We start from the raw sequence: 12,049 nt of genomic DNA on the forward strand, positions 1-12,049 counted from the left end.
CAATATTATAATAATTTAATCAATGATCTATTCTTATCGATCAATTTATTGTCAACAATTATTAAAACTTGAACAAATAAAAATGAAGATATGTGTTATAATAATTCGTATGATTTATTTTATTTTCAAAGTTATATGGTGAATTATTTCATTTACCTGTACAGTTAAACTAGGTGACGATTGTGGTGATGGCCTGTTAACAGGTTGCGAAGTTCTATAGGAACCCAAGGAATTTAATTGAGATTGTTGTTGATGTTGCTGATGTTGTTGTTGTTGTTGTTGTTGTTGATGTTGTTGTTGCTGATGCTGATGTTGTTGAGATTGCTGAGATTGTGACGTTTTCTTAAATCATATTAATCCTTTTTTATTTAGTATTTATGTATACAACGAAAGTAATAATAACGAATATATATATGCGTTCAATATTGTTCAAATTAAATTGATTATAATTAATAGTTCACAATCAGAATGTTTTAAAACAAATAAAAAGACGAAGAAGAAGAAGGTGAGAGAGAGAGAGATAGAGAGATGAAATTAATAAGCCTAAAGAATATTAAAAAAATGTCAATCGTGTCCTTGAAATGTATCCTTAGATACTCTCGAATCAACTTATGGCACCGAAACGATGACTAACCAATATCCGTCAAATCCGTTCGTAGAATAAACGAACGAAGATATGTTGGACTTAAAAGGCAACTTCCCTCTTTATTAACGATCACGATTATCATACTAATAATAATAATAATAATAATAATTATGATGATGATGATGATGATGTATATTCATTTTTGATCGCCATAAAAAATTATATATATATATATATATATATATATATATATATATATATATATATATATATATATATATATATATATGTTATATGTTATAACGTGAAAGATTGAAATTAATGATACATAAATATCTCATTGATAAAGATAACATAAATATATTTATTAATTAATAAAAAATACTAACCGGGCTTTGTGGTGGCACAGGACTATGTGGTTGTTGTTGATAAATATAATGACCAGCAGCCGGATTGTGAGATATCGATGGTGGTGGTTGAGGTGCCGTTTGTTGTTGTTGTTGTTGTTGTTGCTGCTGTTGTTGTTGTTGAGAATAATTCTGAAGATCCTGTTGCGAAGTACTTGTGCTGTTTTCCAGCGCCACACCCTGCTTCATCATACCCATCTCTATTAACCGATCGATTCTCGTGCACAATCTTCTCACCATGCTTTCTCTCTCATTCTCATTCTCATTCTCATTCTCACTCTCTCTCTCTCTCTTTTTTCCTTTTTTTTTCTGTTGTATAACAATTTCCTCCATCTTTATATATATATATATTTTATTTTTATATATTTTCATCGTTAAATACTTCAACGATATTAAAAAAAAAAATAAGAAATAAATAAAAAAGAAGAAGAACTCGCATAATCGAACAAATCGATCACTATTATTACCCTATCAACATTTCCCCCTCCTCCTCCTCCCCGTCCCCCTTCACCCCTCACCCCCATCCACATTCCTCTATTTATTGTATTAGTAAAAGAAAATTTGCAATCAATCTATTAGGTCGAGTCATAAATAACTTCCGTTTTTTTTTTTTTTTAATGAGACAAAGAGAATGGCGTTTCTGCGACTGATGATAAGTGCAAGACACCTTTCATGGAGTTTTTTTTTTTTTGTTGCACTCTTTGCAATTGTTCAACGTATCTATTGGATTTTGCTTCCAATATTACCTTTAAATGGTTCATATCAAAGTCGGAAATACGTCGTTGCACTCGGTTCATCTTTTAAGATCGTATGATACGTACACACGCGTTGCTGTGGCTCACAATCAGTCCGATACATAAATACAAACAATAAAATAATATTACGATTATAAATTGAGATTATAAACTCATCCTATCTTTCAAGTTAAATGAAACTGCACAAAGTGTGGAAAATTTGATTAAAATCGGTTCAGTAATTTAAGAGTCCATTGCGGACAAACAACGTGACATACACGTAATTTATATATATGTATATATTAAGACAATCCGTTTGATTTCGGTGACACTTATAGTAGGTAAATACGAAAAAAAAAAATAGGAATCTACATTAGCCGCATCGGAAGTTACTTATAACTCGATCTAATAATTTGTAATCACAACATTTGTTATTAAATAAAAATGATAAACATTGTACATATTATTTAATGAAATAATTCAATTCGATTTTGTGCGAGAACTTATCTTAACGTTAATAATAATAATAATAATAAAAATAATAATAATAAAATAAATAGTTCAAGCAACAAACGAGATAAGAGGGCACACTACTTTTAATTAATAATTCGCATGTTTGTTTTATGTACATGTGTGTATACATAAATATATATATATATATATATATACACATATGAGTTAAAATAAAAAAAGAAAAGAAAAGAAAAGAAAAAAAAAAGAGGCGTATCATTATCAAATGTATAAAATGCATGTATGGAATTAATATATGATTGTATATGTGCGTATGTATATATATATTTATATTAATGTGTATGTTGTGTGTATATTAAACGTGCTTATATATATATATATTGGCATGATTAAAAGCAAAGAAATTATAGTGTGTAATATAACTACTGACCTTATGCGCGTGAAGGAACCTAGAGTTAACAGGCACTGATAAATGGTTCTGCAAAATAACAAAACACAAACGACCACTACAACAAAGGCAAAATAAAAAAATAATGGACAAACTTAAAAGAGGTTGGTTGGTTGGTTGATTGGTTGGTTGTGTGATTTTTTTTTTTTTTTTTTTTAATTAAGGGCGACAAATTTCCATATAAGCGGGGGAGTTTTCTTTTTTTAATTCATTTTTTAAATTAAAATTAGAAATTTGTGCACGTATTGGGTGGGAAACTATGATTGATTTTTGGATTGAATTATTGAAATGAACATTTTGTTAAATTTGATAATATGAAACAAATCCCAATGAGTATGATGCTTGATAAGATAACACAGATAAAAGCATAGGAGGATTTTTTCTATTTTATTCCCTTGCTTATTGTTTTTTTTTTTTTATTTATTCTATTTTCTCGTTCGATTTTTCTAAATTTTGTTCATGCAACTATGCTCTACTAATAAACTTTTGTCCTAAATTCTGATCAAAGCAATTAATTTCTTAGAAAGTGAGAAGAAGTTTTGAAACGAAGAAAATAAAACAAACAAAAAAACTAAATTCATTAAAATTAATTATTTATTTTATAATTCATACATTTAATTTATAATTCAATTTGTTTTAATAATTTTTCTTCTTCATTTTCTTTCAATGAATGAATGGTACCCTCTCCCTCTCACTTCCGACATTTCTAACATTCTTCTAATCAAATACGAACCATTCGAAAAGAAAAAAGTATCTTTAAAAATGTTTCAATCATTTTTATTTGCAATAAAAAAAAAGAAGAATTGATATTAAAAAATTGAATTATATAATATAAAAATATAATTAATATAATTTCAATCGAATGCTTCGTAAAAGGGGAAAAATAAATTAAAAAAAAAAAAAATAAAAATTTCGACGAACGTCTAAACAAATGCACGAACGCTACAAAAACTAATAGTAATAATAATATTAATAATAATAATATAATTTACGGGGTTAATTTTTGTTGTTGTTGGCAATAGGATATTTACTTGGGCACTTGACGGATTGTGATCCTGTGAAAGGGATAGCCTACCAGCTTGGCATAAGCTGGTCGGCGACAGGTTTGTAGGACTGCTCGTTTGAGGACTCTGGAATACACCAGTTGTACACACATTTTTTTTTTCTATTTTTTTTTTTTTTTTCAATTCTATACGATCTCTACAATACTTTTTTTTTCTTCTCTCAAATATAATAATAATAATTATTATTATTATATACAGGATTATTCGTAAACGTGTGATCAAATAACAGTATCCTGTAATTTATTAATTGAAACAATATACAAAATTAAATATGGTATTTTTGTTTTGTTTAAAGTTATATTGAAAATAATTGTCATTCCCAGTTTACATTTTTAAACAATTAATTTAAAAAAAAAGAAAAAAATCACGAATAAAAATAAGAACACATTTATTGTATGAATTAATTTCTTAAGTTGATCTCCTAATTACGAAACACCCTGTATAGAGAATGATTTCTTTTTTCTAAATATATATATATATCTCTGGTATGTATTTATGTAAGTATGTATATTGTGCATGTAAAGTTTTTGTACAAACTATTGGTAAAAAAAAAAAAAAAATAAGAAAACAACGTTACGACTGCCGATGTTTCCTTTTATTCTAAACTCTCGTGTGAGATAAAAATTCTGTTCTTTTTTCTTATTTTTTTTTTTTTTTTTATTATTATTTTAAATTAAATGAAAACTAAAAAAAAAAACCTCGACGCGTGACCAAACGAATTTGTACAAATTTACCGGTCACCGTCACGTAATTTAATGTAAGATTACATTGATAATCTTTGAACAATCGGTAAAGTCGTGCGTCGTTTAACAACAATTTTCTACTTGAGGTTGGAAACGAGTAAAAAAAAAAAAAAAAATTATGAAAAAAATTATGAAAAAAAAACTCTTTTCCCCCATCTTACAAAAAAAGAAACAAAAATTTCAAATAACATCGAAGAAACAACAAAATATGAAGAAGAAGAAGAAAAGTGTAGAGTGGGGACAAACCTTTAACATCGAACTGAAAAAAAGAAAAACGAAGTAAAAGGGCTTAAAAAAAGAGGGGGGGGGAGGAAGAAGGTTTTTAAAAGAAAAAAAAATTAATAAAAATTAGAATAAAACAATGAAGAAAATATAAATGACAAAAAAATGATTGTATTGCGAAATATTAATTGAAAATATTTACTTACGTTGCTGAAGGGTGTACTACTGGTGTGATCCTCTTGGTCTAGAGGGGTGTGAAGGGGTGTTGGAAAATGGACATTGCTCAAATCTGGCAACGATCCTGTATTATTTCCTATAGGAATTTGTTGTCCAGGTGGTTGTGAACTCAAACATATGCTGTACACATATTCAACAAAATGTATATTTTTAATAATTATATTATTTCATTATACAATGTTAATCTTTTTATCATTCATCAATTGGTATTTAAATAATTCAACTAAAATAAAAAGAATAATAAAATAAGATGAATCAAAATATATATATATATATATATATATATATATATTTAATAAAAAAATAAAAAAAAAGAAAATTATAATAAAATTGAAAAAATATGAAATGTAAATTAGGATTTGAAAAAAAAAAAACTATAAGATTACAATCAGATTAAAAAATTGAAATAATAATTCGTGGAAGGGTTTGGGAGATGTGGGATACATAGGAAAAAAAAAAAATTGAAGTTTAAAATAAAAATAAAAATAAAAATAAAAAATCGAAGATAAAAATAATACGACGTATAATGTGTCAATGTCGTTATCATAGAAACAAAGTAAACGTTCCAAGTATATATTATATATATATATATATATAATGTACAATATTAGTATGTAACACGTTTGCATCGAGATGTTCGGTATGCATGGAATACAATACATATGCACTTGTACAAAGTCGACGTAATATGAATTATGCTAAGTATTCTCCTATACAATGACAACGACAATGATAAATAATATTTAAATAATATTAAATATAATAATAAATATAGAATAAATATATTAATTTTTAATTTTTCAAAGAAGTGTCGTTTGAACCAACGATAATTTACGGATGCATTTATGCAAATATTTTGCATTTTTATTATATATAAATTAAATATATAATTAATTATAAATATATATATGTATATATACGTACTTGATTCCAGGTACTCGTGGCATCTCGCATGACGACCTTGGTCTTTCGATTGAACCATGATACGTTTCTCTATTATCATTACTACCGCTGTTCATATTGTGCTGATCTATATAAATTAACAAAAAAAATATATATATATATATAAATAATTATTTCAATAAAATCAAATTTATATAATCAAATGATCATGAACAAAATAATGTATGTTTAATGCGCGTTGATAAAAATACGCAACGCAATGAATAAGTTATTTACATTTTGTTTTTTATCAAACTAACAAGAAAAATAAGCTAAACACAAAGAGACAAAGAAAAAGAAAGAAAGAGAGAGAGAGAGAGAGAGAAAAAGAAGGGAAAACTATTTTTAGTTTTTTTTTTTTTATGTGAACGCAAGTGAATTCGCAGCGCATTACGCGAGCATAAAATAATCGTAGTGCATTCTGAGAACGCATGAATTTTCAAAACAATCTCTTATTCCGAGTATTCGCGAACCGATGCAACTTAAAAAAAAAAGAAAAAAAAACGATGCACGATGCACACTTTTCGAAAATATTATTTTCAATTTACAATTATTTATCATTTATATTAATTATTGTATTGTATAGATTGAGTTGGCAACTAAGTCATTGATGATTTTAAAAGGCAACTTATCAACAAAATCCACAATTATTCACTTGCCAACCTAATATTATATATTAAATGTTTATAATTATTAAATTTGATCAATTATCTGTTAATTTCTATTATAACAAATTGTATTTTTAATATTCGTTTAATGCAAGTTTCCAAAACAAAATGAAAAACAATAATTTTAAAGTCCCATTGGAAAACTATTGACCCACTTTGTAAAAACCTGCAAGGTTTGATAGTTTTCAAAGAGAATGATTGATTTTTTTCAATTTAAATTTATTCTAAAACATTAAGTTCACCTTTTTACAAACGATGATCAAACCAACAAAAAAAAAATACTTTAATGAAATAATTAATAATAATAATAATAATAATAATGATAATACCTCTTCGATGAGGCATAGTCGTCGTTGATTGGCAAGCTTCATTAGCACTTTGATGCAATGCTGAATCCGAATTGGTCCTTCGCCAATCGTTTGGTAACGATGGTGAAAGATAAGAAACACCACTGTATGGTGATGTGTCGTGTCTTTTTTCCATGGGACGTGAACGTACAGGACCAACCCCCATATGCCTACCTCTTTCATTACTTCGATATACCATCGAATGTTGCATATCTTCCAAATTGCTTAACGCCGTCTACAAAAAACAAAAAATAAACAAACATTTTGTCATTTTCATTTAGAAATTTTGATGTTATGTTTGACGTATAAAAATGTTCTTATTTTTTACAGTCCCCAGAGAGAGAGAGAGAGAGAGAGAGAGAAAGAGAGAGAGAGGATTGGTTGAAGACGATTGGTTGATTTTAGAATATTAAAATGAACAAAACGATCAAATAAACGATAAAAAATTGTATACAAACCTTTTTTTAGATTTGTATTGTTTATAAAAAAAAAAGAAATGTGTTTAAGGGTTTCGTAGGAAAATTTGGCTCGTTTCTCGAATTCATCTCCCATAAAATGTTTCATCCGCTTTACGAGCACCAACTTCCCTCTCTTTTTCCCCTATAACAATTCTCCTTCTTCCTTTTCTCATTGCACTTTCACGGAAGCATACTACATATATAATACATACATTTATACATACATATATATATATATAAAGATAATAACATATAAATAAAATAATTCAACGTTAAGAGAAATATCCTGTCTATGATAAATCATTTAAATGTACAAAAATGTATATAACAATTCAATTATTTATTTGATCATTTTATCACTGATAAATAAATTACAAAATTATTCGAATTATTTAATAGATCAATCAATAAATAAATGTGAAATTTTATAAATAATATTTATTAAATAATTTGTTAATCAATTTTTTGATTGATTTCATATAAGAGACAGTGGGATTACGTCAGGGTTTGTGTTAGGGTTTGTGTTAGGGTTGCGTTAGAGTTTTGACAAGATGTTTGATATGAAATTTAATTAATAATATTTATTAAATAATTTGTTAAACAATTGTGATTGATTTCATATAAGAGACAGTGGGATTACGTCAGGGTTTGTGTTAAGGTTGTATCAGGGTTTTTGGTAAAATCTTACAAGAAATTATTGAACATATGAATCTTTCATACTCTAAGAAAATTTTCAAATAAAATATTATTTAAAACCATTTGATTAATATTATTGATTGATTGATTGATCTATGGTATCTATGATGGTTTCTATTTTTATTAAAAGAAATGAAAATAGAAAAATATTTTTACTTGATTTTTCATATATAACTTCATAGTTCTTATAAGAATGAAGAATATTTTTCCAGTCACGTAATGGAGCTTCTAAGAACTTATGTGGGTCAAACCCTTCTCATTCATTCGATTCGTTCAATGCCTTTTCTCTCTCTCTCTCTCTCACTCTCTTACATACACAAACACCTACACACATATATACACATATGAACATACGTTCTTTTTATCTCTTTCTTACATACGTGAATGAATCTTGGAAATGGTTATGAAAGATAAATAAATGTTAATGTTGTTTTATTAAAAATAAAAACCTTAAATAAAAAACCAATTATGAAGAAAAGCAAATAATATTAACAATAAAAAAAAAAGTAAAAAAATAATTATTACGTTTACATTGGTAGAATACTTTAGATATATACAGAAGAAGAAGAAGAAGATGAAGATGAAGATGAAAAAAAAAAATTTAAATTAATAATTATAGTACTATCGTTGTCTTTTATATTTTTTTTTTTTTTTTAGGAATCTATCTCAGGTTTCTATCTATTTCAGTTAACTGTCTTTATCATTTAATACGGTCGTTTCTTTTCCTCTTATTGTTTTATTAATTGTTCATGCACAACTATCTTGATACCAAAGTTCAAGGAAAACTTCATTCTCCTGCGTCGTAGCATCAAACTAAACTCTTTCCATCTTTCTTACACACATACACAACACATACACACATAATCATTCACTCATTGTATATTTCTGTATCTTTTTAATACATTCTCAATTTGTTATTACGAATAAAGGAAAAATGCACTTAATATATTTCCATCTTATAAACATAATCAATTAGAAACTTTTAAACTATTATTATTTGTTTTGTCTTATTTTTTAATTGTTAATTAATTAGATAATAATAGATTAATATCGTTTATATTACAAAAATATATGACTCAAATTAATATGAAAAATATATTTGTAATAAATAAATATATAATCTTAATATATATATAAATTACGTGTGACGTTATTTGTCCGCAATGGACTCCCAAACTACTGAACTGATTTTAATCAAATTTTCCACACTCTATGCAGTTTCATTCAACTTAAAAGATAGAATAGTTTATATCACAATTTGTAATCGCAATTATTTGTTTATTAACAAACGAGTCATGATTATTTCTGTTAATTCGACAAGATTCTAACAGATGGCGGTATACGGTAATTCGTTGACTTAAATACGTGTGTATCGGACTGATTGTGGGGCACCCCTATATATTAAATAAAATTTTAAATATTTCTTATTTCTTCTTATGTTAAATTGATCGTTATAATGATATCAGTATTAGTTATTTGCATAATGTAAAATGTTTAATGTATTAGTAATTGGTATAGTGACGAAGCAAGAATAACTTCTTGGCGCTATGTTTTTTTTTTATTATAAAACACCTAGGTTAACACGCATACACGCATACACATGATAGGTGCGTACGATCTATCTATTTACCTATCTATCCGATCTATCTATATATCTATTTGTCTATTTATATATATATGTGTATCGTATATTGAAAGTGCATATATACAAGTGTTACGTGTAGTTACGTGCACTCACGTGTTGTCAAAGATTCACACGTGCGAAACTTGACGTAAGGATTAACTTTTAATTATTATCATTATTATTATTATTATTTCACAGATATGTATTTTCATTTTTACTAACATAATCTTTTTGTACAGTTAAATATAAACGTGATGTATACAATTAATTGTATGCAAAAAGAAATCTACGATGATTCTCAAATGAATTTTATTACAACGAAAAATACCAATCAAATGTAAACATTGGACAATACTTTTTCTTCCATGTATCAAATCAAATCCTATGCAAATAATAGTTAAGAAAAAAAAAAATGAAATAATTAAATTAATTGTCTTAAGGATACCAATACCATTACTATCATCACCAAGAAGATAATCGAAATGGATGGATTAATTGAGATGAATCTATAGTATAGTATTTATTGACGTGAGTTGAGAATGCAACGACCTTTTGTTTACGGATGGCCTTTAATTAGCATCGATACTAATTGAACGTAAGCATTGCGACACACGTGTCGTATTCTGATTGGTCGATACGCCGGTGACGCATCCTCTCGAAGCGCGTCGATGCGCTTAGGAGACGCGTCCATGAACTCTGCCATTGAATATAAGTTCTCAATGAAATCGTCGTCGCGTTCGTCGTACAACACACAACGAACGAATGACGACGACAACTACAACTATGACGACGACAACGACGACGACGACCAACTATGACGACGAATAGAACGTTCAAAACGAGAATGAGAATGTGGATTAGGATTAGGTGAGTATTGATAACACTAACCACCACATGAACATGTTTAAACATAATTTGCATAACAACATTTGCTATTATTATTATTATTATTATTTGGTTTGTGAGTATTTTATGTTTCAAACATTCTTTTTTTTTTCTAACCCTGTAATTTAACACTCAACATTTTCCATATTAATTATAAAAATATAAATAATTCAATTAGAACGTACAATGTCTGTATTTTTTTTTTTTTTTTAACAAAATTTTATTCTGTTTTTTTATTTGCAATCATTTTTAGGATCTACAAATTAGTGTCTTTCCCTTAGTCCCTTTTAAAGGCCAAGGACACTTGTTCTTTTCTTTTTTTTTTTTTTTTTATTATTGACAAATGTCAAGTTGCTTGACCGAATCTCAATTAAACAAAAAAAAAAAACAGAAAAACTTTCGAATTAATCGTACATGCAATTAATTTCTTTCTACTACGTACTCATCGTTTGATTTATTTATTCCCGATAATGCATGAAATAAACAAAAATCGATATTAAACAATAGCACGATTGTTGTATCATCAACCAACCAACCAACCAACCAACCCATTGGTGTTAAAACTATAGCAGAAAGAAAGAGAAAAAAGAAAAAAAGAAGAAAAAAAAAAAGGTATGTTAGAAGGTCGCGTATGCATCAACACACGGTTCACCCCTCGTCAAAGAAAATAATAAAAAAATAATAAAAAGAAAAAAAAATAATAATAAAAAATACAAGATAAAAGAGAGTCAAATACGAGGGTGAAATTTATTCAACGATGATAATCGCAATTCCACTGTGTGTTTCTCTAGTTTTTGTTGTTGTTGTTGCTGTTGTTTAAAAATTATAATCACCTGTTTATATTTGAATTAATAAATATAAAAACTTATTATTAAAGTATTGGTATCTGTAGCACTTTGAATACGCTATCTGGTGGCTAAATTCAAAATTACAGTACATAGGTCAAATTGCTACATCACGTGGGATCTTTAGCACACTTGAATACGCTATCTGGTGGCTAAATTCAAAATTAGAATAGATAGGTCGAATTGCTACGCCACGGCACGCCCCTGCCAAAAATTCCAATATACAACATTTTTATATTGATAAATCTGTTTTGTTAGGAAACCGATAAATAAATAAATAAAATAAAATAAAATAATAATAATAATAATGGTAAATGTTAGTTGTTAATAACAGTTGGGTTAAATCAACGTCCTTCGATTTTCACAGACTATAGTCAAGGATGCTGGATGCTTCTTCTTTAATCGATCGAACTTTCGATGACACTTTCCACGTTATAATTTTATCCTCTGGTGACCCCTTATAAGCTACGAGGAGAGCATTAGATGGATGGATCTCGTTGCCCATCGGGTGCAATGGAATGAGAAATTATGTGACCACGAGAGAGAACTACCGACACGATGATGGTTAGAGAGCACGATGAAAGAGAGAGAAAAAGAGAGAGTTAGAGAGAGAGAGAGAGAGAAAGAGAAAGCTTTTAACGCTTGCCAAAGAGTTCTCTTCTCATGACTGAC

General features: G+C 27.6%; 1 protein-coding gene across 18 annotated transcripts in view; it reads right to left on the bottom strand.

The window, feature by feature from the left end:
• Window positions 1-12,049, bottom strand: part of Crtc (CREB-regulated transcription coactivator) — a 41,932-nt gene that overhangs the window by 10,189 nt on the left and 19,694 nt on the right. For 12 of the 18 annotated variants that reach the window (XM_015321655.2, XM_015321654.2, XM_015321653.2 and 9 more), the window contains 6 exons: window positions 6,852-7,104; window positions 5,837-5,942; window positions 4,882-5,032; window positions 3,639-3,776; window positions 976-1,176; window positions 157-342 (listed from right to left, as the gene is read on the bottom strand). In XM_015321655.2, coding sequence (XP_015177141.2) covers window positions 157-342; window positions 976-1,176; window positions 3,639-3,776; window positions 4,882-5,032; window positions 5,837-5,942; window positions 6,852-7,104 — 1,035 coding nt within the window. Of the gene's footprint in view, window positions 1-156; window positions 343-975; window positions 1,177-2,628; window positions 2,677-3,638; window positions 3,777-4,881; window positions 5,033-5,836; window positions 5,943-6,851; window positions 7,105-12,049 lie in introns of all 18 variants that reach the window. The other 6 variants (XM_015321658.2, XM_015321657.2, XM_015321663.2 and 3 more) reach the window with 6 other exon arrangements.

The sequence above is a fragment of the Polistes dominula genome, unplaced genomic scaffold (genome assembly GCF_049000335.1).
Source record: "Polistes dominula isolate Pdom_NZ unplaced genomic scaffold, Pdom_raw_medaka contig_78, whole genome shotgun sequence".
In the NCBI taxonomy this organism is placed as follows: domain Eukaryota; kingdom Metazoa; phylum Arthropoda; class Insecta; order Hymenoptera; family Vespidae; genus Polistes; species Polistes dominula.